This window comes from Denticeps clupeoides, chromosome 13 (genome assembly GCF_900700375.1).
Source record: "Denticeps clupeoides chromosome 13, fDenClu1.1, whole genome shotgun sequence".
Taxonomy (NCBI): Eukaryota; Metazoa; Chordata; class Actinopteri; order Clupeiformes; family Denticipitidae; genus Denticeps; species Denticeps clupeoides.
The window spans coordinates 14,056,618-14,079,681 of record NC_041719.1 but is presented as its reverse complement, the minus strand read 5'-3'; the positions used below and the strand labels follow the sequence as shown (position 1 = coordinate 14,079,681).

Genomic DNA, 23,064 nt, shown 5'->3' with positions numbered 1-23,064 from the left:
TACAATTATTATTTACACCAAACTTGCCATTAGTTTAGTTATCAAGTCGGTGCAACCAGCATGTAATGATGTGATATCTGCTGCAGGCCGATCTAGGGTCCTAGAACACATTTTCAAAGACATTCAGTGCTTGTATTAAAGTTTTTTTTTTATTCATTTTCATTCTTTGAAATGTATGGTGCAATGAATAGTCATGGGTCTATTTTAGAGTCTGGCATGTGGTTTCCTGCATACTGTCCCTGTGATGTTCCCAGCAGGATTGTCCAGTGGCAGGAGAACCTAAAACAGTTTATTGGATTAAAATCAAATCATATATGAATTTCAGTGTACATTGGCAGAGGGTAGCTCAACAAAAAACAAGAAAAGTGAGTAATATAAAATTGAAGATTGAGTAAAATGGCAGGCTGAATAGTGATGCAAGAGGCCAATAATGAGGCTGGTAATGAGTTCATACAGAGTGCTGTATTTTTAGTTGAATTCTATTAAAAAAAAAACCTTGCAGCCAATGCACTGTGCACATGATGGCAGCCATATGGGCCCTCAAGCTAGATTGAGTTAAAAAGCAGAGAGAGGGAGGATTCTCTCAGAACTGTGCACAGAGCCCTGCAGTAATCAAGGTGTGATGAAATAAATGCATGAACATGCATCTCTAACTCTGAACTTTGTGTCTTAAGCCAGCAAGCTGCGTAGTATATGGTTTACGGTTCGAATCCTGGTCAATCTTAAATACTTTAAGGGTCAGTGGTGGTCTAGCGGTTAAGGAAGTGGCCTCGTTTCGAATCCCAGCAAATCACCGTCCCCACACACTGCTCCCCGGGCGCCTGACATGGCTGCCCACTGCTCACCAAGGGTGACAGTCAGAAACATTCGTTGTGTGTCACCGTGTGCATGTATGACAATCACTTCACTGACCAGCTAACATGAGGCTTAGGGACTGATAAAACAACAATAATATAATATAGGGATGTGATTTGAGAAAGCCATGTAAATATCTTTGCATCGCTAGAATAAAGACTTGAGATCATTAAGAGCAGAGCCACCTACCTCGTCTCTATTTGTAATGCCCATTTTAGTCATGTCTATAGTGATGTAGTGTTGGTTGGGCATAACAATCTCGATTTCTTCCACCTGACAGAACAAAAGGATCTTTTAGTAACCTGATTTTTGCAATGCATAAACCAACCGCCATTTCTCATAACTGCAATTTACCTCTGGCAGTTGTTGCAACACAAGGACCTGAGTCTCATAAAGAGTTTTCTGGACAGAGGGGGAGTATTGGCCGCGGTCATAAGGCCCGGCAAACTTCTCAATTATAGAATCCCTAATTGTTTTCCTGCACACATTACCCAATGGAGAGGTGCTTACAAAATAGCTTTAAATGTTATACCAAATTCAGAATTATGTGGTGGAGGCTTCATACCACAGTACATACCATGTTTCATTAAAGGCTACATTCTGGTGCCTGTTATAGCGCCACCTAGCATACACTGAGGTGCAGAAGAACCTGTCCTTGGCATCTTGAAGGGTGGTGAACCTGTCCCTCAGAAAGCCTTCAAACCCAGACTGTGTGGTCTTCAGCAGCTTCATGTCTTTCACCCCACTGTGGATCACAGGATTTCCTGAACAGACATGCGTGAAGGTTTCACTTTACAGTACCCAAAGAATCATTTTTTAATTTCCATGTTCTCGTTTTTACAACTAATTTCTTCAAGCATTTATTTGAACACTCTCAAACTTACCATGGAGATTCTGTTGAACTTCGCAGAAGTGCCAAGCTTCAGGAGAGAGGATGAAGGCATGCGCATGCTCAATTCCGTTCTGTGGAAGAGGGTCTCGGGTTAAGAGGTCGGTTTTACTACCTCACAACACATTTAAGCTGAGTGGGCAACAATCAAGCCAGTACAGGTTTTAGTCTGTCCCAGAACCCGGGAGGTCAGGGCTCCACATCCTTCTGATTGCATGGACTGGCTTGGGGGCCATTGGGATCAGGTTGGGCACCATCAAAAGAAATCACCTTTTCCAGTCTTTTCCATGGCACTTCGTCAATGTTCACTTTAGCAAAAGTGACATGTTTGAAGGATGTCAGGAAGTGCTCGCAGATATCCAGAGCAAATTCCTCAATGGTTTTAACCTGTCAAAATAAAAGCCCAAGTTGACAACTGACCTGAATGTAACTATGATTTGCTCTGTGTCCCTGTGATAATGGTGGCACTTACTCCTTTGAGCTTGGCCAGGGCATGGACAGTGTTTTTGATGGTGTCCGTAGGGATGATGTCAGAATTGTCCCCTGTCAAGTAATCTTTGCGGCTGTTGAGCGTGAGCTGGACATCAACCTTCAGTTCAGTTATGGAGTGGTGAGTTCCCTGACGCCTGATGTGCAGTACCTTCACCATGTTCTTCCCATAGCCTGTCCTGACAAACTCCACATCCTGTAAAAACACCAGGATGTTACACTTGAATAGAAAAATGTGACATTATTGTTACTGTGTTTTTTATCAATTTTGTTGCCATTTTCCCCTTTTTGTGTAATGCTTGTGTCAATCTAAATACAATGAAAAATTGAACAGTTTACCAAATTATGTCATTTAGTCAGATTTGAAATGATACACAAGGTAAAAGGTCAAAACCATACCTGGCTCGGGGTAGATGCCATGTTTTGTCAAACTCTTCTGTAGGTTTTTCTTCATCAGGGGATCAATCGGGTTGACATGGGATTTTGTAAAGTGGGTGACGTTGCCTGTTTGTTTTGTTACTGTTGCACAATGGACATCTGGCAAATCGGAACGCATCTCTAAGGTGTTCCAAGGTTAATGCAAATGCTGCAGACATTTTATCTAATAAAGGGCAATTCTAATGCTGAGCATTTAATATGAAAATAATACATAAGTGGCCTGTACTTTATTTAATTGGTCTCATTGTGTATTTTTGTGTCTCCTGGATGTTTCAAATTATACACAATATACTTTGATGATGATGGTTATGATTTTAAATGATAAAAATATTGTTTAATTATTTAAAGAATCTTCCTGATATCAAACATGATTAAATATGAATAAAAATTATGTCTGAGGCTGACTGGGTTTATTATGGATATTATAATGAATCACACAGACAATAAAGGGATTTAACTTAATCTTTCTACTTCCTGTTTTAATTAAAACAGCTGCATGTTAACTTTCGATATTGGCTGGGGAGGAAACAGAAGTTTTCAGAGCTTCTCTTTTTTCGGCTGCATATATATGTGCCAGAATGTTGAACATTCATTGCACTGCATGCAGGAATTTACAATGAAAGGATATTTCTTTTTGTTTTTAAGTCTGGTCAGTGTGTCCCTGGGGATTTCTTTCTTCCAAAATGAAATTTCATGTCTGAATGAGAAAGGAGAGCATGTGGACTGGTAGGTACAGCAACTCAAAGACGGCTCGTGTACTCTAAACACTTTAACAGTATTTTAAAAGGTATTATTCTATTGTCCTGAAAGGTTCCTCATATACAAACTACCAAAGTTTACATCCAGCGGGGTTGGAAGTGGACTTAACTACATGTATACGGATGCAGTGGTGAAGAGCTGGGTGAAGAGCACGTACACAGTCAACAGCACTGAGGGAGCTTTGGGACGGACCTTTGCTCAGCTTTACCAGGGCAAAGGGTACATGGTGAGATTTTTCCCGTTATTATTTGCGCGTGTACAAATAATAATCCGTGTAGGTGCTCACATGTATGTTTTTTTTCACAGTCCAACAGCACGGCTTACATCCTGTACAATGATGGCCCTCCTGAACTGAAGTATTTGATGCTTTTTGGACACACAAAAGGTATTGTCCTATAGGTTGTTTTCCATGCCTATTCTACTATGTCTGTGATTTTAGTATGACATTGTGAGTTCTGCCCTTGACGAGCACTCTAGAGCATTTCTGGTGGAAAATGGCCAACTTGATAAGGAGTGTTGACACAAAGCATGGATGTCCCTCAACATTTGAGGGCAACAAACTTTGTGAATCCATGGCTGTGCACCCTATGTGCTAGTTCAAACGTGAAGAGCTTTCAATCTCAGTTCCATGTCATTTGCATGTGTCGTGTAAATTTCCCTTTGACTATAAAAAAGTACCGAACACGATGAGCAGTCAGCACCACCAGTAAAAACGCAGAAAATACAGCTTTTCTTATGGAGATAAATTACAGGACAATCAATCATTCCTGCGCCTATATGTATCTAAATTTTGGGATCTGAACACTGAACACTCCTTTTGTGTATGTGCTGTATATGTGCGTGCATCTCTGTCTTCATGTCTTCTTCAGGCGCGTTGTACTTTGACAAGTCTCAGGGGTTCTGGATAAGCCACACAGTACCTCACTTTCCTCCGTTTCCTGAGAGAGGTTTTGACTATCCGTCTAGTGGCAGACTATATGGCCAGACAGCCCTGTGCATCACCTTCAAATATCAGCAGCTCCTTCAGATATGTGAGCATTTTACTCACACTCACGGTGCAACCAGCATTGCGTTTGATGTTATATTAAATTTGTCTGCGTTGTTGTTCATATTTCCTCGTCACAATCCTTCCTCTACAGCCCAGCAGCTGGCATATTACAATCCACGGGTGTACAACTGCTCCATGCCTGCAGTCTTCCAGGCCGACATGGTCGTATTAGGCAAGATGTGTGAGGGAGTCACACCCATCGTGCATATGAACAAGAACCTGGAGATACTTGTGTCAGCTGGAGGAGAACTCTTCTGTAATTTTGCGAAGTCTCAACTGTTTGATGATGGTAATAAGAACTTAACGAATGAGATAATATGTGCTTTTATGATAATGTTCAACGAAACAGAAAAAAAAAAACAGGTTGGCCAATGGGAACTGCAGAGTTCAAGAGACTCCCTGTGCAATTATTGACATTAATTACATAATGGCCTCACTGAACATTAGGCCAGTTGGAGACATTCATTTTAACCCTTGTGTTCGTATACTTTTGCAGGTCCAGTCAAAGGGGTGGTTAAAGTGTGAAGTCACTGAAAATATGTTATATGTTCTTGTTCTTAATCCTTGGATTAAACTATAATAATTTGCATATAGGGGTTTAATAAAAACTGTATGCTAGTTTGATTCCAGGAACATAATTACTAATTTTAGAGCACTGATATTCTAGTATTCTAGTATTCACGTTTCTAATTTGCCTTTTTGTGTATAAGAGAATATTCTCCGTCTATGGTGTGAATTTCATATGATTTCTTTATTCTGTGTCCCCTTTGACCCATAGATATTTACACAGGGTGGGTGGCACAGGAACTAGGCACTGACCTTCTTGCAGAAACCTGGCAAAGGTTCCCCTATCAACTGGCTCCTAACTGCTCCCTTCCAAAGCATGTGTTCAACGTCCAGAATGTGAGCCTGCCTGGGCCTGTGGTATTCTGGTCCCACAACGACCACTCCAAGTGGTGTGTGTCTTGGAAGTACGGGGACGGGTGGGCGTGCCTGGGGGACCTTAATCGCGAAGCCACGCAAGCCAAGAGGGGCGGTGGGCTCCTTTGCACCCAAAACCCAGCAATCTATTCGGGTCTTCGTCTGGCGGTTGGATTGTATGATGGCTGCTGAGATACAGTTAATACAGGTCCACCTACCTTACTGAAAATATGTTATATGTCTTTGGTGTGTTGGATATTTTCTAACAGAAGAGTGTGTAAAATGCAATATAAATAGACAGAACTGTACAGAAAGTTCAAATATGTCAAAAGCAGATTTACAGAAGCACTCAATTTTTACCCGCATTTTTATTTTTTTTGGAGCCAAGTGTCATAAGAAAAAGAACATTAAGGTTAATATTTTTCACAGTTTTTTTCTATTGCTATTATTATGTATATGTTACTATGTTACTATGCCTTTGATATTGTGGATTTGTCATGGTCAAATAATTCTAAAAAACCTCAATGAAAGTCTCATGGCTCTTTTTCATGAATGTGAAACAGCAAAAATAAAAACTAAATAAATATTTGAACTCTGTAGTTCTGATTATAAGACATTGATATTTGGTGAACACTTGGAATATTGTGAAACATAGAAATCCCTTATAGAGCTCCACTGTTGACTTCAGAAGACAACGGAAGGACCACTTTCCACTGAACATTGATTTTGTGTGGAGATTGTCATGAAAACAAGGTTCCTCAGTGTTCATCTAAAGGAGAACGGAAAGGAGAGTCTCAACACCAGCTCAACAGCCAAGAAAGCCCAGCAGCATCTTAACTTCCTGTGGAGGCTGAGGAAAGCCCATCTCTCACCTTCTATAGAGGGACTATTGAGAGCATTCTGACCAGCTGCACTACTGCAAGACCCTGAGAGGATCATCAGAGTCTCTTCCCAGCATAACAGACATAATTGCACTATTTTGTTATTGTGAATTTGTCATATATGGAGCGTCTGATCCTGGTGCAGCTTTGGCCTTTGGTGAGCTCATCACTGGACCCGCTTCAGTTTGCTTACCAGCCTGGCATTGGAGTGGATGATCCACCTCCTACATCGTTCCCTCTCTCACCTGGAGACCACTAGGAGCACTGTGAGAATCACCATTCCACCCACAATCCTGAGGGACAAGTTGGAGTACACAGGAGTGGACCATCATCTCGCCACATGGATCCTGGACAACCTCACTAACCGACCACAGTATGTGAGAACTCAGGGCTGTGTGTCAGACACGGTTGTCTGCAGTACGGGGCCCCGCAGGGAACGGTTCTGGCGCTGTTCCTCTTCACAATCTACACTGCAGACTTCTCCTACAACTCCACCAACTGCTTCCTGCAGAAGTTCTCTGATGTTCTCGGGCGAAAAGTTCTCTTTTTATGACTCTGTAGTGCCATCAGCCATCTTTCACAGTGTGGTCTGCTGGGGTAGCAGCATCTCCGCTGGGGACAGGAAGAGGCTGAACAGGCTGATCCGGAAGGCCAGCTCTGTTCTAGGATGCCCTCTGGACCCAGTGGAGGTGGTGAGTGACAATAGAATGGTGGCTAAGCTGTCATCCCAGTTGAACAACATCTCCCACCCCATGCAGGAAACTGACAGCACTGAGCAGCTCCTTCAGTGGCAGCCACCCACGATGTGGGAAGGAGAAGTTCAGAAGGTCTTTTCTTCCAACCGCTGTCAGACTCTATAACAAAGACCTCACAGTTGACCACAGACACAGACAAACAAAACACACATTTCAAATACACCACAGTAATTACCAACTTTGCACTTTACCCATTACACATGGCTAGATCTCAATTGTACATTTGTAGAAATATACATATTTATTTATTTACTTACTGTCACGGTCCCCTCTAGCTCTGGTGATAAATGGAGGACGCAGGTTGAAATGAGAAATGAGTATTTTATTGAAACTCAGGGAAGTAACTGAAATGTCCTTGATCATAGTGCCACGCCTCTCCTCTAGAGGTCGTATTGCGGGATCTTCAGCGAGGCCCTCAGCGTGAGAGCCGAAGATTGCCTTTGTCTTGCACAGGCCACGCTGGATGTTACAGTGTGCTCCCTTCCAGACCCTCTCTGCATTCCGGAACTAATAGTCCACCCGAGAGACCTCAGATGGGGACCGATCCCAAAGACACAAAGGTGGCTGTCGCCCGAGCACACACTCAAACGGCGTTAGACCGGCAGCGGAGTGACGCAAAGAGTTCTGGCCATATTCTGCCCAGACCAAGAACTCCGACCAGTCGTCCTGCCGATTGTAACAGTACGCCCGGAGGAACCTGCCGAGGTCCTGGATTAAGCGCTCAGCCTGACAGGATCAGACAGGATGTCCTCCGGGATCCCGTACACCTGGGACACGGACTGCATCAGAGCCTCAGCCACCTGCAGGGCAGAAGGAAGACTAGGAAAAGGGACAAAACACCACCCTTTAGAGATCCAGTCAACTACAACCAAGAAGGTAGTGTACCTTTCTGATTCTGGGAGGTCCGTGAGTAAGTCCACAGCAATGTGGGACCACGGCCTTTCCGGAACTGGCAGGGGTAGTAATTTCAACTTCAAATTAAGTTACAAAAAAAACATTATTGGTGAAAACTTTACTTGACATCAATACTACTTTGCGAAGTTTCAGTGTGACGTAAAAAAAGAACATGAAGAAAGGGTAATTGCTACTTGGAAAAGAAAAAGCAAGAATCATGTGTTTCAGCAAGATAAGTTAAATTGCTCAAACACCCACTAATGCGTGTACAAACACAAACAGCATCAAACATTTGGTTGTAAAGCACTCCATCAGATAACAGTGATATGATTGTTTGTCTGTTGTATATAAGAGGCTATGAAAGCATTGGCATAAAATCTCAGAGGCATTACAGGTGCGACAGGGGGCTGTTAACCTCTTGTCGAAAAAAATCACCCATAGTGATTAAAATTCTTGTGTACAACGGCACAGCTCATCTCTCCATACTGTCGGGGAAAGAATGGACTGGAAACGTCTTACGCTTGTGTTCTGCTGGCTTGAGTGTGCCTCTGCTGCTGGGATTTCCTGCAGGAACGAGCAGGGCCAGGCAGTGGACTGGTGAGCAGTAGAAATTACTCCAGCTTTATTCAATACTCTGTTAAAAAATGGTTATTCAATAATTTATTGTTCCGCATTGATAGTTCACTATGTTCTGGGTTTTTACGAATGTCTATATTTTATTTTTTGGTGCTGAGACTATTAATAGACATAAGCCTATATGCATATACAGTACAGGCCAAAAGTTTGGACACACCTTCTCATTCAATGTGTTTTCTTTATTTTCATGACCATTTACATTGGTAGATTCTCACTGAAGGCCTCAAAACTATGAATGAACACATGTGGAGTTATTTACTTAACAAAAAGTGGAGACCTGGCCTTCACAGTCACCGGACCTGAACCCAATCCAGATGGTTTGGGGTGAGCTGGACCGCAGAGTGAAGGCAAAGGGGCCAACAAGTGCTAAACACCTCTGGGAACTCCTTCAAGACTGTTGGAAAAGCATTTCAGGTGACGACCTCTTGAAGCTCATCGAGAGAATGCCAAGAGTGTGCAAAGCAGTGATCAGAGCAAAGAAACTAGAATATAAAACATGTTTTCAGTTATTTCACCTTTTTTTTGTTAAGTACATAACTCCACATGTGTTCATTCATAGTTTTGATGCCTTCAATGAGAATCTAACAATGTAAGGGAAGTGGCCCCGTAATCAGAAGGTTGCCGGTTCGAATCCCCAATCTGCCAAGGTGCCACTGAGGTGCCACTGAGCAAAGAATTTGTTTCTAAAATAGAAAGTAATGAAACCGTACCATCATGGTATCTTGAATACTTTGCATAACTGATGAAGGAATGACCCCCCAGCGATGTCATATTTAGTTGACGGTCCCAAGGTGTTTTTTTCGGATAACAGCCCTTGTCGGCCCACACACTGCTCCCCGGGCGCCTGTCATGGCTGCCCACTGCTCACTCAGGGTGATGGGTTAAATGAAGAGGACAGATTTCACTGTGTGCACCGTGTCCTGTGCTGCTGTCTATCACAAGTGACAATCACTTCACTTTCACTAAATGGTCATGAAAATAAAGAAAACACATTGAATGAGAAGGTGTGTCCAATATTTTGGCCTGTACTGTACATATAATTTGCCCTAAGCCCCCCACCCCAATCAATGCATGTTTAGGCACCGCCAAAATACAGCAGAAAGTGGAAAAAAATAAGACTTGACTGTAACATAAACCTTTAAGATTGTATGCTTATTCTGAAATGTGCCAGGTACATCTTGTACAAGCAGCCTTCGATTAATGATGAGAATGGCCTGGTGTATTTGTACATGGATGAAAGCACTGGTGGCTGGGTCCCAGCACACAATCCCATTGATGACCAAAAGAGCGCGCTTGCTCAAACACTACTGCCACTGTTTCAACATTTTACTAATGAGGTACCAACATGAAATCACGATGAGAATGCTTTGAATGCACTGAGGATTTTTTTAAATATGTATTTTATATTCTCTAGACTATTAATTTTGGATACATTCTGTACAACGATCAGCCACCTGAACCTTTTAAAACAGCTTCTTCATCCTTTGGCCACAGCAAAGGTAAAAAAAAATGTAAACCAGCTTGATGAATAAGAGACAAGGAGCTTCATTAATGAGCCTCTTGGTCTTGTGTAGGACTTGTGATGATGGACCAGGAGACTGGGATTTGGTTATCGCACAGCACGCCACATTTTCCTGGATTTGACATAACAGGCTTCTGGCCGAATTCTGGATATGCCAACGGGCAGACCTTCATCTGTGGAACATATAAATACTCTGCATTCAGAAACATAGGTGATGCTCTTCTGAGGTTTGGTTTGGTTTGGTTCATGAGCGTCTAACAGCATGGTGCAGCGTTGCGGTGTCCCTGTAAAAACTTTCACTGTTTCCACAGCTGTACAACTGCAGTACATACATGTTTACTCGTTTGACGCCTACATCCCAGAGTATTTTTACCCTGAGCTTCAGTGCGTGGTCGACAAGGGCTGTTATCCGAAAAAAACACCTTGGGACCGTCAACTAAATATGACATCGCTGGGGGGTCATTCCTTCATCAGTTATGCAAAGTATTCAAGATACCATGATGGTACGGTTTCATTACTTTCTATTTTAGAAACAAATTCTCAATATACAATAAACTCATGTACATATAGAGTTATGGCATTTAGCAGATCCAGACTGGCTTACAATCAAGGTTCAGTGTCTTGCTCAGGGACACAATGGTAGTAAGAAGTGGGGTTGGAACCTGTGACTTTGTGCTCTTCTGGTTTACAGTTAAGTGTCTAACCCACTAAGTCACTTCCGCCCTAATCTTTCTTCTGTACTTTCAGACTTATATTCTGGTTTGCTTGATAAACACTTGGAAAGTGCCTTCTACGCCAAGAGCTGGGGCAGGCTGCTTGACCCGCTGCCGTCCAACTGCTCCGTCGACTTCAGCGTCTACAACGTGGAGACAGTGCAGCTGCCCACTACGGAGCCCTACAGCATCACAAAGGACCACTCCAAGTGGTGCGTAACCATGGATAGCAAGTTGCATCGGTGGACCTGCATTGCAGATATGAACAGGGAAGTCAGTCAGGAGCACAGGGGAGGGGGTGCGATCTGTACAGACAACGCTGCTGTGTGGAGCGCATTTCTTGATATTGTCAATACATACCAGCCCTGCCAGAGCTAAGAATGTATAACTAGAGATCATGTAATTAGTTATGCATTGTATTTAACACCATTTTAAATGATGTTTCTGTATTATTTAATAGTTTGCTGCATTGCATTACAGTTTTTCTCCGTTGGTTTGGCTAATTTTTTGAAATAGAAATGACACCCTTAAAACTAAAAGATAATTTGGTCAAACAGCCTTACAGTTCTGCACAACATTACAGCTCACTAGCAAAAGTTCATATTTCTCCCAAAATGATTCCTTTCCCTTATAAAAAAGTCAGTACCATGAAAGTTCTTTCTCAATTGCTTTGGCTCATTTGCATTCACTTAACCTGGATGGTTCAGCACAACACCATGGAGCACCTGCAAAAACTCATTTCTCTCCCAGAACCCACATGTCAACATGAAATTCCATTCTCATGTAAATAGTCAGCGTCCCCAAAATGCATCATCTTTGGCATTGTGCAAGCACTGCTAGTCAAAATGGCTAGATGTTTTGTCGCTGTGGAAGAAGTCTAACAATAGACTTCACAGTAAGAAGGGCCTGGTGGCCGGGCGAACTGCCAAGGTGCCACAGAGCAAAGTGCCATCCCAACAAGTACCTCCCGGGCGCCTGTCATGGATGCCCACTGCTCCCTCAGGGGATGGTTTACAGTAAATGCAGAGGACACATTTCACTGTGTGCACTGGGAGCTGTGCCGTGGTGTGACACACAATCACTTTCAGGCAGCATCCAAAGCTTTGAATTTATCATGAATACATGAATTGTCATGAATTTATCAAATGTTCCAAGAAATTCATATATGGATTATGTTCTTGACTAATTTTGACAATTGAACAGACTATTGTGCATATGATGACTTGGGGTGGCCTAGCGGTTAAAGAAGCGGCCCTGTAATCAGAAGGTTGCCGGTTCGATTCCCGATCCGCCAAGGTGCCACTGAGGTGCCACTGAGCAAAGCACCGTCCCCACACACTGCTCCCCGGGCGCCTGTCATGGCTGCCCACTGCTCACACAGGGTGATGGGTTAAATGCAGAGGACACATTTCACTGTGTGCATCGTGTGCTGTGCTGCTGTGTATCACATGTAATCACTTCACAACAATTGGACTGTGAATTAACATGATAGACAGTGAGGTGAAATTAGAACTTAACTTACAAAGAAGGAGTTTCCCACATGTCAGATGACCAATAAATAAGTTTGTTTGGTTGTGAATGCTGTATTCATAGGGCTTGTCCAGGGCCAGTACAATTTGCAGTATGTTGTGCATGAATAAGGGCAAATTACTGCTAGAGGAGGAGGAAGAAGAAGCAGAAGAAGAGGAGTGAGGACTCGTGGTGCTGGAATAGGGAGGAGAGGTCGAGGACGAAGACATCATGCTGTCCTGGATGAAATTCGGGCCACAATTATAGACCATGTTGTCAACCATTGCCTCACAAAGGCAGGACGCTGAGTGCAGCTAATGTGCCTCGCTCTACAGTCTCCTCCATCATCCAAACCTTTCGCAGCGAAACCAGGTATGTAATCAGTCAATGATGGAATAAGAGTTTTTCTCCATTGGTTCAGCTCATTTCTTGAAACAGAAATGACATTCTCAAAATAACATGGACAAATCTTCAAACCACCTTGCAATTGTTCACAACAGAATGGCATTTCTCATTGATTTCATGAAATTGCAAATGCACGTGTTTCAAGTGTCTCAGTTCATCTTTGCAAATGGTTGTGTAAAAGTAGGCTACAGTTAGCACAATGAGATCATTTCTAGCACATTTTACAGATAAATAGATCTTGCTGATCTAAACTGATTAGTTAATTCTCAGAGAAAGGAATTTAGTTTTTAGCCAAGGCAATTGAGAAAGATCTTGAGAAAGATTTTGACACTTTATATGGGAACGGATCTCTCTAGTTTTGAAACATGTGTGAACAGTTTTGGGAGAGATGTGAACTTTTGCTAGTGAGCTGTAATGTTGCACAGAACTGTCAGGCTGTTTGTACAAATTATCTTATAGTTTTAAGGATGTAATATCTGTTTCAGGAAATTAGCCAAACCAATGGAGAAAACTGTAATATACAATACTTTATTTTTGCTCTCATTTCTAATTTGTCAGTGCATGAGCCTGAGACCTAACAAATGTATGGAACCCAGTAGAGTAAGAAAACCTTAAGAAAGATAGATAAATAGACAGACTGACAGATAGATAGGTAGATAGAGAGATAGATAGACAGACAGACAGATAAGTAGATTGATGGATGTGCTTCGGAACGCTACTTTTACTCCTCACCGCCAGGTGGCGACAGATGTAAAATGGACAAGGAAGTACGTCGTTTCTCGCGAGGAAGCGACGAGCCGCATCCCCACGTGAGTGCCAAGTGGAAGGCGAGTTGCTTCGCAATATGGATTTTCAAGGGGACGCGTGTACGAAGACCGAGGCGAAGAAAGGGGCGAAAACGAAGAAGCAGAAGAGAATGAACGAATGCAAGGATGTTGAGGCCGAGACGAGCGTGCAGGCGGACTCGGTGGAGGAGGAGGCGGCCTTCCCCCCAAACTTCAGCGTGTCTGAGATCAAAAACAAGCAGCGGAGACACTTCATGTTCATGAAGCTCAAGCAGGAGAAGAGAAAGGTCGCTGTTGTAGACACGCGTCTGTTTATCTGTTGTAATTGGTGACAATAGCACTGAACTGTACCTTTTTGCCCATGCAGCGGAAATTGGAGTTGAAAAAGAAAAGAAAGAAGGAAAGGGAAGCTCTTGGTGACAAGGTAACAACATCCTTCCCCTCAAACCTCGCGAAAACGCCCATTAGCGATTATTTGTGCATGTGCCCATTATTTGTCCCAGTAACTTCTGCTTGGCTACATGCCGCATCAATGAATTTTATAGACAGGCAAATGTTCATACGGTCATCATAAAAGGTGTGTGTTTCTCTACAGGCACCCCCAAAAGAGGTGCCAAAAACCATCGAGAATCAGAGAATATACGATGAAACGACGGTTAATCCAGAGGACGAGGAGGTAAAGTTGGATCTGTTTGTACCCACTACACTGTTTGTACCCACTCGCAGATTAAAAGTGTCTATTTGGGGCAGGGGTTGGTCTAGTGGATAGAGAAGCGCATCAGACTTTATCGGTAGGTTGCTGGTTCGAAGATGCCACTGAGCACAGGACCGTCCCCACACACTGCTCCCCGGGCACCTTTCATGCTCACCAAGGGTGATGTTTAAAATCAGAGGACACATTTCACCGTGTGCTGTGCTGTCACAATGACAATCGCTTTACTTTCACTGTACTGGCATTCGTTTGACTTTTTTTTTTTTTTTTTTTTTTTTTGCTTACAGGTGGCTTTTGATGAAGGGACAGACGAGTTTTCATCTTACTTCAACCGTCTCACAAACCCAAAAGTGCTAATCACCACATCTGACAGACCTAGAGGTGTAAGTTATCATTACTCTCCGTGGTTCTTAAGATCATTTGTAATGTTGCCTGTCGGGTGTCTAATTATTTCTCTCAATTATTGTCCATCGTCTGAACCGGTAGTATTTTTACTGTTGTTTATATCTGAGCATGACCCTGTGCTTTTCAGAGGACCGTTCGCTTTTGTGAGCAGCTGTCCACGGCCGTCCCGGACTCGCATGTGTACTACAGGAGAGGCCTGGCGCTGAAGAGGGTCATTCCACAGTGCATCTCCAGAGGTTTCACGTTTCTCATTGTTATAAATGAGGATCGAAAAGTGCCCAGTATCCTTTGTTTATTTTATTTCAGTAACACCATTCTACAATAAACTTTTTAAGTAGCTTCCGCCCCACCCAGTGTGCTGGGATGCGGTGATGACAGTGAGTGAGTGATGAAGGAGATCGGCTCTGTATAATATGTATAATACATCACGATTTACTTTTTAAAAAAAAAAAAAAAAACTGTTTAATTGTTTTAAAATGTTAGGACCTTTGACCAAGCATTTGTAAAGACGGCATGGTCCTCTGTCACCTTCCTAATGGGCCAACAGCTCACTTCAAAGTTAGCAGTGTTCGACTGCGCAAAGAAATGAAGGTATTTGAGTTTTCATTTTAAACATCAAAACTATTTATATTTTATTAATTGTCTTTGAATAGAAGAAAATGAATGGCACAGTTAAAAAAAAAAAAAAAAAAACTGTACCGTGTTCGGACACATTCAGAGACGAGGGAAAGACCCAACAGAACATTCTCCGGAGGTCATCTTGAACAACTTCACTACCCGGCTGGGCCACAGCATTGGCCGCATGTTTGCTGCTCTCTTCCCACATGATCCACAGTTCATTGGTCGGCAGGTGGCCACTTTTCACAACCAACGAGATTTCATCTTCTTTAGGTTTCATCGGTAAGAATTTGAATAACCCTAATTAGCTAAATTATTTTTTTGGTTTTGTCCATGATTGCTGAATGGACACAAACAGGCAGTTCACATAATAGGACTAAATTGAAGTTCCCTTTTATTTTTAAAGGTATATATTCAAGAATGAAAAGAAAGTTGGTATTCAGGAGCTGGGACCCCGCTTCACCCTTAAGCTTCGCTCTCTTCAGAAAGGCACGTTTGATTCCAAATATGGGGAGTATGAGTGGGTTCACAAGGTGAGTCTGTGGGCATTGCATGCACGTATTTTACAGTGTTTAATATGATACTACGTTACAACGTTTTATTGTGATTTTGTAATAATACATTATGAGCATTCATTTCATTTGCACTTACAGCCAATTTTTTTATTTTTTTATTTTAGCGACATGAGATGGATTCAAGCAGAAGAAAATTCCACCTTTGAAAGAAGCAAAACTGCCTTTGAACACGGTGTGTGTCCATGTGAATATCCTACTTGCTGCTGTATAAAGATATGCTTGTGTATTTTGTTACAAATAACGGGTTTTGAATTCAACATAATGCCATCAATTAAAAATCTGCAGCATCAAGACGTGTTTTTCTGTAAGGAAATAGTAATTGTTTGTTTTAAAACAACGGCAAAAAGCATAATTGCTTCTATCCTGGGGAAAAGGATATATCAATAAGATACATCTGAGATTATTGGTAAAGTATAAAAATCCCTCCAGGTTTGTGATATGATTGTAACACTGACTGCAAATTCTGCCACCTTGTCATGTTAGTTTCAACTAAGGCAGATTGGGGCTGCGGTCACTACCACTGCTCTGCAAGTGCACAGGAAAGAATCATCTGACTGGGAAGTGGTCTATCTTATGATTATGGATACCAATGGATTTCACAATTGAAAGAGGAAGCATGTTCATACCAAAGTCTTCAGCTTTGAGGAAGAGTTTTAAAGAGGGAAGGGGAAAAACAGTGGAAAATGCTGAGGGGATTAAATGTAGAAGTAATTTAGAACACTATTCATGCACAAAGCGCTTTCTTTGCAGAACATTCCTGTATGGGGAGGGCTTGAGGTGCATCTGTTTTTTTTTTTTAGGAATAAATACTTTCTCTAAAAAACAGATTAGATGTGCTTGTGCTAAGTCTTCTGATACCATACCACCGATTCAGCCTTTGCTCCTGGAAATATGTTTAATGTCTTGAGATCATTTAACAGATTATGTAGTAACAATAAACAAAATAAATATTAATCATCTTCTCTCAGGTTGTTCATTTGTCAAGAGTTTTAAAGTGCAATTTCCTAAACATGTGATTCTGCATGGAGAAATGGAGTCCTGGGTTGTAAAATGTAAGAGCTTCAGTTTTACAACACAGGCTCAGTAAAAAGGCAGTTAAATCCTAGTGCTGGAGCACAGGTTTGCAGTTTGCAGCCATGGTTATGTCTTTGTCTGAGGGTCCAATGAGAGCATTCCACATGGCCCTGGTCTGCTGCTGGGCAATAGGGTTGTTGCTGTAATCCAAGAGATTTCCGTTCCACATGCCGACTCCACCTAGACCTTTGGTCCTCACATAAGAAGTCTTTAGGTAGATGCTTTCTGGATCATCATACCACACCTGGTGGATCTGCCCCCCATTGTCCTGTCGATAATATTGATGTTTGGACACTGTGTTAACATATCTAATTTGACATGCCATGATGAACATATCATTAGCTAAAATAGTATAAAGTAAACGGGGTACCTTGTAGACATAATAAGGCGCAAGCTGTTTCTCATCCCACATTCTGCCTGACTGGGAACTGTTGATCTGCTCCATCATGGTGCTGTATGGTATCTGCTTTCCTGCAGCATCACTGCACGGGGCACCCCTAAAAGGTACCATAGGGATTGTACACACCCCATCCTAGAATGACAAGATGTGTCAGCATGCTCTAGCATGTAATGTTTGAATTTCATTGATTTCAAAATCACATTAAAGGATAAATGAACAAAATAACAACTTAATTCCTTACTGTTTAAGTTGTGGTATATTTTACATTCTGGAACTAATAAACTCAATGCAAATATAACCTGAAGGACCTCAGTATCTAGCCTGGCTGGTTACAAAACAAGGCAGGTTTAATAAAAGTTTTTAAAAGTACCTTGGAGAAGTTGAGGCATGGGTAGTCATACCCATACCAAGGCACACCCATTAGCAGTTTCTTTGGATCAACTTTCATCTGTATGTACTGCTGATAGGCTGAAAGGAAAAGGGTTACAGTCAGTCCACTACAATGAAAAAAAATGGACTAACACGAGTATTTCAATAACCACTTGTTACTAATATGGCTGTCATGATACTAGAATTAAAAACATGATACCATTATCCAGGAAAACACTCTGAGCTTAGACCTGTTACCAAACACTCCAAAAGCCCATATTATGGTAACTATTAATGTCTAGTTCTTGCCTTATACAGTGTGCAGTTTCGGAAAAAAATATTTTAAAATGAGTATATGGAATGAGTGAGTGAGTGAATAAGGATAGTACAATAAGGATCAGAACAATACCAACATAAGACAACACAAGTTTGTAGTAAACAGCACAATAACTAATATGTGGCAAATATTTAACATTATTTAGTACAAAAACAGTAATTTAAAAAATAATTAGAGGTTTAGTATATTGGTAAATGGTCTGAGGTTGCACTGTTTATTAACATTACAGATGGCCAGAAATGATGAAGTTTCCTGACAGCTCCTGCAGAGTCACCAATTCACCTAGTGTGCAGTTTAGAGGAGAACAAAGTGGAAACTTTTGACCTTGGAGGTATAAAGCCACTTCACTTTGCTTGTGGAGGGATTAATGCCTACCTGTTATTGTCTGGCTAAATGGAGCATTGGCCATGGCAATACAGTCACCCCAAATCTGACTCTGCTCATCATAGGACATCACAAACAGGAAGTCACATGATTCTGCAATGGCAGGATAATCATAGCAGCGCTTATCAATGCATTTGGGTGACCAGGCCACATCAAATGAGACCTGTTTAAAAAAAATGTTTATGACATATTCAAGTGCATAATAATAATACATTTTATTTACAGAGTGTTTTTTAAGGTAGACAAAGTAGCTTTACATAAAATTGAAGAGTACAAAAAAATGTATGGTATGGACTAATGTCAAAATGTGTTGCAGAAATGTTTCACCTGAGAACCTGGAATTTCACTGTGGAAAGCCTCAGTAGTTTCTTTAACCAATGCAGTTAAGGCGTAGTACTCAGTTGAAGACGTGTCTACAGCTTGTTCTATATCCAGGTTTATTCCATCCATGAACTGCTTCTTTGCCAAGTTTACTTTCTCCTTGATCCAAGCAGTCCTGTTGGCCGGGTCCACAATGTCAGACAGGGACACATCTCCTACGGCCAACAGAAAAAGATTTACCATGGTTCCAGATTGACAGGATGCATCAGGAATGAGATTGCACGAGGCCATGCACCCATCATAACAACCCCACAGCAAATGTATGCATTAATCAGAGCTAAGGTGGATCAGCCAAAAAGTGCACAACTTTATTTGGCAGGTCAGTGTACAGTTGTGGCCAAAGGGTTTGAAAATTACACAAATACTGGTTTTCACAAAAAAACAAAAAACAAGCAGAGGTAGAGGACGGATACATGGCGGAGGCAGAGAAATCTGCGCGGCCCAAGTCATCCAAGGTGTGGGAGCATTTCACGCTAAATAAACAGAAAAAATGTGTTAACTGCAAAATATTCAAAAGCGACATGGCACGGGAGCACCACGGCAATGATCCAGCACCTGAAACGGAGGAATGATCCAGCACCTTGATGAGGAGGAAGGGAGTTCAGCAGCAGGGTAAGTCACTACAGAATCCTACTTTTGTTCCGTGTTGAAGTGAGGAACGTAATGTCCCTGGTGCTGGTGTTTACCAGCTTGTTTACTTTGCATTAAAAGACTAAAGACATGTTTTTATTCACTAGCCTGTTTTGGACCATTCATTTTTCAATCTGTTGTCATGTATAGCTACATTGCAAAAAAAAAGCTTTTCTTACCTAGTAATTTTGTCTCGTTTCCAGTCCAAATATCTAAAAAAAAACCTTAAATCAAGATTACTAGACAAGAAAAATGGCATGAGAAAATTAAGTGATGCTTAAAACCTCTGTTTGAGATTATATCTCATTAAGATTAGTTTTGTTACCCCATTGGCAGATAATTTTGCTTGTTTTAAGCAATCACTTAATTTTGAGGTGTTTTTTCAGAAAACAAGACATCATTTCTTATGCTATTTCATGTGTCTAGTAAATGTATCTTGATTTAAGATGTGTTTAAATGTGGTATAAATGAACATTTCACTTACTACATTGATGGTAATAATTTAATGAATAAGCTTCAAGTGATCTTGTGAGAGAGAGAGAGAGAGAGAGAGAGAGAAAGTGTGTGCATCTGCAGTGCAGTATAGAGAACAAGTTCTGACATTCAAGCAAATCCTGTTAATTTTCTGATTATTACATTATTTATCGTTCTGGCAGCTCAGGTGGCACTTTATTTAAAAAAAAAAAGTCTATATTTGGCAGATGTAAAGCATACATGTGTATTTTTTGTGTTAGTCCATTTCTAATTTTATTATTATAACAGCTCAAGGAGCAATATGTTTGTGCACTTTCTAAAGATTTTAGTTATTTTTTTGAATAAAGGGTTGGAAATGAATGCTTTTCTTGTTTTTTAATCCGATTCTACGATTAATTAAAAAAAATAATCGACATATTAATCGATTGTTAAAATAATCGTTAGTTCCTAATCAACTCTGTTCTCCTTTGTTGTCCCTGGCTGGTGGACCAACTTGCCCTGCTCCATTCGACTAGCTGAGACTACCACCACCTTTAAGAAGCAGTTGAAAACCCACTTGTTCAAACAGTATTTCAGACGAGTCTAACACTAACACACGCACATGCACACACTCACTGCACAAAACTTAATTAAAACCTTTAATTTTTTTTTTTGTCTAAGCAATTCCCGAGCATGTTCTTTTTCTGACAAGTTAGGTCTTATCAGGGCTCTTAGTTTTGTAACTCAAACTCTATAGAAACCGAATGAGAATTGCTGGTGTTTTCCTCTTGGAAGCCGCTTTGGATAAAAGCGTCTGCAAAATAAAGTAAAGTAAAGTAAAGTAAAGTAAAGCAAAGCAAAGCAAATGCGTAAAGCGCGAACACTGCGACGACTCGAGCGGCTGCAGCACTGCAAATGGACGATTCTGACGTCGTTTCCTCACCTTTGAGGACCACCCTCGCCCCGCGGGAGTGAGCGAAGCACATCAACTCTGCGTCGTACAAGCCGAACACGGCGACAGTCGTGACTTTAGTCCAGTCGTACGATCTCCACTCCTTTCCCCCGACGTCAAACACGAACACCTGGTCAGAGGCAGGCCATTATCCCTCCAGAACGTTCCATCGCGGCCTCGCGTCCCCCAAGCGTCGCGACACCTACCTCCAGGTCCCTCGCCCCTTCAACGCTGCGACACAGTTCTGGCTGGTGACAAGGGCAGCACAGTGCCCGCGGCGCCCGCAGCGACAGCGAACACAGCAGCGTCAGCGCCAGCAGACGCATAGTTCCGCTCGGTATGACGCTCCGCCGCTGTTTCACGCACCTGCCGTGAACGTGACGCGATGACGTCACGTCGCTGCACACAGCCGCCGTTGGAGATTCGTTTACTCGTGGTTTTGCACGCGCAAAACACATGATATATCGTTTTTTTTTACATTCCGATTTAATACTCCAGACAGGCGTGGTCAAATGTATGTAATACATATTCTCCAAAGAAAAGGGCGGATTTACACTAAATGCAACGAACCTGCCGTCGAAGTACGGAAGCCCGTAGCACACATTATCTCACGAATTTTTTCTCGAGTTTTTTGGCTTGAGATCACAAAGTAAGTTCGCTGTTGAAATTTCCAGCGTTTGGTATCGTGATTTCACGCGAGATCACAGCAGAAGGAGAATATGTGGCCCCCTGTGACGTGGCCCCCTGTGACGGGCAATAAGGTGCAAGTTGTCCCTGATTAAAGTAAAACCAATGACACTATATAGCGACACAGTATCTCCATTCGAACGAACTATTATTTTTAACTGTTCACATTTACTATTGAGAGGATAAAAAAGTGACAAGAAGCATGCATCAAGTAAATAAAGTACATTAAATTACAAATTATATTATATTTATATTCTAGTAAAGAAAACTCAATATTGTAAACAATATTTATAAACACAGAAAAACTCATTTGTGGATCTGTTTATTTCTTAAGAGATCCCTTAAAAACCTAAATGTCACCTTCTAAAATCTGTATTATAAAAGTATTGTGTTTCTGCCCTTTTTAAACAATATTTTAGAACAACTTCAGCCTGAAACATTCTTAAAAATTATATAATATAAATATATTTATCTTTAAATGTATCTTTTCTTAATGATTTTAACAATTTAAAGTCCAGTATGGTTATCTAACTCCATAGCTTTTTATTGAAAGAAAAACAATAATTTACATAAAATACAGTTCTACAAGTATTTGATTATCTTTATTATTAGACCCTGAGATGGTCAATGATTGGCAGCAACATTGATTTTGATGCATTGTTTATTCCTTCGTGATGTAAGGCCAAAAAGGTCACCTTCCAAAAAAACTGCTGCAATTTTGCAAGACTTTAACCGTTTAAAAGCCATTATGATTATAATGATTATAAATTGTACACTTTACAGACATACCTTCAATCCAACATCAATAGAAACATGCATGAGTTGAGAAGGGAAAAGAAGGGCAATCTGGTGGACAATTATAAAAATGTGAAATTGAAACCTAGCAGTCCATAATGAAATCTTAAAATAAAGGAATGATTTAATTAAGGTTAAGATATATTTGGTATACAAATAAGCAATGCTTTTTATATTTTTGTCATTAGGATGTGTCAAATTAGCTATAGTATTAATAATAATAATAATAATTAAGTTTTTAAAAACTATGAACATTCTCTTGCAAATCGAACCCCTTTTCATTCAACATTGAAGACAAAAAAACTTAATAGCACATAATGTTGCTAGGATCAACCAAAACCTCAAATGAGCCTTTTTCACATTGTCAATATGGGGTGTTGTGTGGGAAAAATGAATTTAATCAATTCTGGAATAAAGCTGTAACATAACAAACTGTGGAAAATGTTTTGTGCTGTGAATACTTTCCAGATGCACTGTACACCTTTTTGCTCCCACATAGTGTATATGTATTATTTTTTTTTTGCATTTCAAATTGTGTGTCAAATTAATTTAATAATAATAATAAATTTATATATATATATATATATATATATATATATATATATATATATATATATATATATATATATATATATATAGTTTTTTTTACATGAACCATATGAATCACCTTTATTGAAACATAATCATCACTTGAAATCATTTGAAAGACCTTTGATGCCTCATGACATTTGGACTATTATCAAATGCAAGTCACTGTGACAAAAAGACATTTTAATGTCAGTTTGACCCATTA

General features: G+C 40.9%; 5 protein-coding genes across 5 annotated transcripts; 3 read left to right on the top strand and 2 right to left on the bottom strand.

The window, feature by feature from the left end:
* Positions 1 to 204: 204 nt before the first annotated feature.
* On the bottom strand, positions 205 to 2,653 carry uox (urate oxidase). The gene is made up of 8 exons (XM_029001069.1): positions 2,633 to 2,653; positions 2,217 to 2,429; positions 2,015 to 2,131; positions 1,740 to 1,818; positions 1,433 to 1,619; positions 1,210 to 1,333; positions 1,045 to 1,128; positions 205 to 279 (listed from the first exon to the last, which is right to left on the bottom strand). The coding sequence occupies exons 1-8, from the start codon at positions 2,651 to 2,653 to the stop codon at positions 205 to 207; spliced, it is 900 nt and encodes a 299-aa protein (XP_028856902.1).
* Positions 2,654 to 3,260: 607 nt separating this feature from the next.
* LOC114802452 (deoxyribonuclease-2-beta-like) lies at positions 3,261 to 5,979 on the top strand. Its single transcript, XM_029001374.1, has 6 exons — positions 3,261 to 3,397; positions 3,482 to 3,656; positions 3,737 to 3,815; positions 4,300 to 4,461; positions 4,570 to 4,767; positions 5,257 to 5,979. The coding sequence occupies exons 1-6, from the start codon at positions 3,273 to 3,275 to the stop codon at positions 5,589 to 5,591; spliced, it is 1,074 nt and encodes a 357-aa protein (XP_028857207.1). The 5' UTR covers positions 3,261 to 3,272; the 3' UTR covers positions 5,592 to 5,979.
* Positions 5,980 to 7,779: 1,800 nt separating this feature from the next.
* On the top strand, positions 7,780 to 11,178 carry LOC114802224 (deoxyribonuclease-2-alpha-like). Its single transcript, XM_029000935.1, has 7 exons — positions 7,780 to 7,937; positions 8,401 to 8,526; positions 9,737 to 9,902; positions 9,980 to 10,064; positions 10,140 to 10,298; positions 10,399 to 10,590; positions 10,835 to 11,178. Exons 1-7 carry the CDS (start codon positions 7,780 to 7,782, stop codon positions 11,176 to 11,178), a joined length of 1,230 nt encoding a protein of 409 aa, XP_028856768.1.
* Positions 11,179 to 13,483: 2,305 nt separating this feature from the next.
* rpf1 (ribosome production factor 1 homolog) lies at positions 13,484 to 16,100 on the top strand. The gene is made up of 9 exons (XM_029000439.1): positions 13,484 to 13,786; positions 13,867 to 13,923; positions 14,095 to 14,175; positions 14,499 to 14,594; positions 14,744 to 14,897; positions 15,125 to 15,207; positions 15,335 to 15,516; positions 15,641 to 15,767; positions 15,914 to 16,100. The coding sequence occupies exons 1-9, from the start codon at positions 13,559 to 13,561 to the stop codon at positions 15,953 to 15,955; spliced, it is 1,050 nt and encodes a 349-aa protein (XP_028856272.1). The 5' UTR covers positions 13,484 to 13,558; the 3' UTR covers positions 15,956 to 16,100.
* A 590-nt stretch (positions 16,101 to 16,690) lies between these two features.
* Positions 16,691 to 21,189, bottom strand: ctbs (chitobiase, di-N-acetyl-). Its single transcript, XM_029000438.1, has 7 exons — positions 20,996 to 21,189; positions 20,781 to 20,919; positions 18,701 to 18,909; positions 18,365 to 18,536; positions 17,654 to 17,751; positions 17,254 to 17,415; positions 16,691 to 17,151 (listed from the first exon to the last, which is right to left on the bottom strand). Exons 1-7 carry the CDS (start codon positions 21,113 to 21,115, stop codon positions 16,912 to 16,914), a joined length of 1,140 nt encoding a protein of 379 aa, XP_028856271.1. The 5' UTR covers positions 21,116 to 21,189; the 3' UTR covers positions 16,691 to 16,911.
* Positions 21,190 to 23,064: the final 1,875 nt, after the last annotated feature.

Bases quoted from the DNA above. Each gene is read 5' to 3' on its own strand.
- LOC114802224 (XM_029000935.1), top strand. From the start codon at position 7,780: ATGTCCTCCGGGATCCCGTACACCTGGGACACGGACTGCATCAGAGCC. The intron at 8,527-9,736 runs GTGAGCAGTAGA...GAAATGTGCCAG, and splicing joins CAGGGCCAGGCAGTGGACTG to GTACATCTTGTACAAGCAGC. The intron at 10,591-10,834 runs GTACGGTTTCAT...CTGTACTTTCAG, and splicing joins GTATTCAAGATACCATGATG to ACTTATATTCTGGTTTGCTT.
- LOC114802452 (XM_029001374.1), top strand. From the start codon at position 3,273: ATGCAGGAATTTACAATGAAAGGATATTTCTTTTTGTTTTTAAGTCTG. The intron at 3,398-3,481 runs GTAGGTACAGCA...TTGTCCTGAAAG, and splicing joins AAAGGAGAGCATGTGGACTG to GTTCCTCATATACAAACTAC. The intron at 4,768-5,256 runs GTAATAAGAACT...TTTGACCCATAG, and splicing joins GTCTCAACTGTTTGATGATG to ATATTTACACAGGGTGGGTG.
- uox (XM_029001069.1), bottom strand. From the start codon at position 2,653: ATGGCATCTACCCCGAGCCAG. The intron at 2,132-2,216 runs GTAAGTGCCACC...TTATTTTGACAG, and splicing joins CCCTGGCCAAGCTCAAAGGA to GTTAAAACCATTGAGGAATT. The intron at 1,129-1,209 runs GTAAATTGCAGT...TTGTTCTGTCAG, and splicing joins TGTTGCAACAACTGCCAGAG to GTGGAAGAAATCGAGATTGT.
- ctbs (XM_029000438.1), bottom strand. From the start codon at position 21,115: ATGCGTCTGCTGGCGCTGACGCTGCTGTGTTCGCTGTCGCTGCGGGCG. The intron at 17,752-18,364 runs GTAGGCATTAAT...TTTTCCTTTCAG, and splicing joins ATTTAGCCAGACAATAACAG to CCTATCAGCAGTACATACAG. The intron at 17,152-17,253 runs GTACCCCGTTTA...TATTATCGACAG, and splicing joins CGCCTTATTATGTCTACAAG to GACAATGGGGGGCAGATCCA.
- rpf1 (XM_029000439.1), top strand. From the start codon at position 13,559: ATGGATTTTCAAGGGGACGCGTGTACGAAGACCGAGGCGAAGAAAGGG. The intron at 14,595-14,743 runs GTAAGTTATCAT...TGTGCTTTTCAG, and splicing joins CATCTGACAGACCTAGAGGT to AGGACCGTTCGCTTTTGTGA. The intron at 15,768-15,913 runs GTGAGTCTGTGG...TTTTTATTTTAG, and splicing joins AGTATGAGTGGGTTCACAAG to CGACATGAGATGGATTCAAG.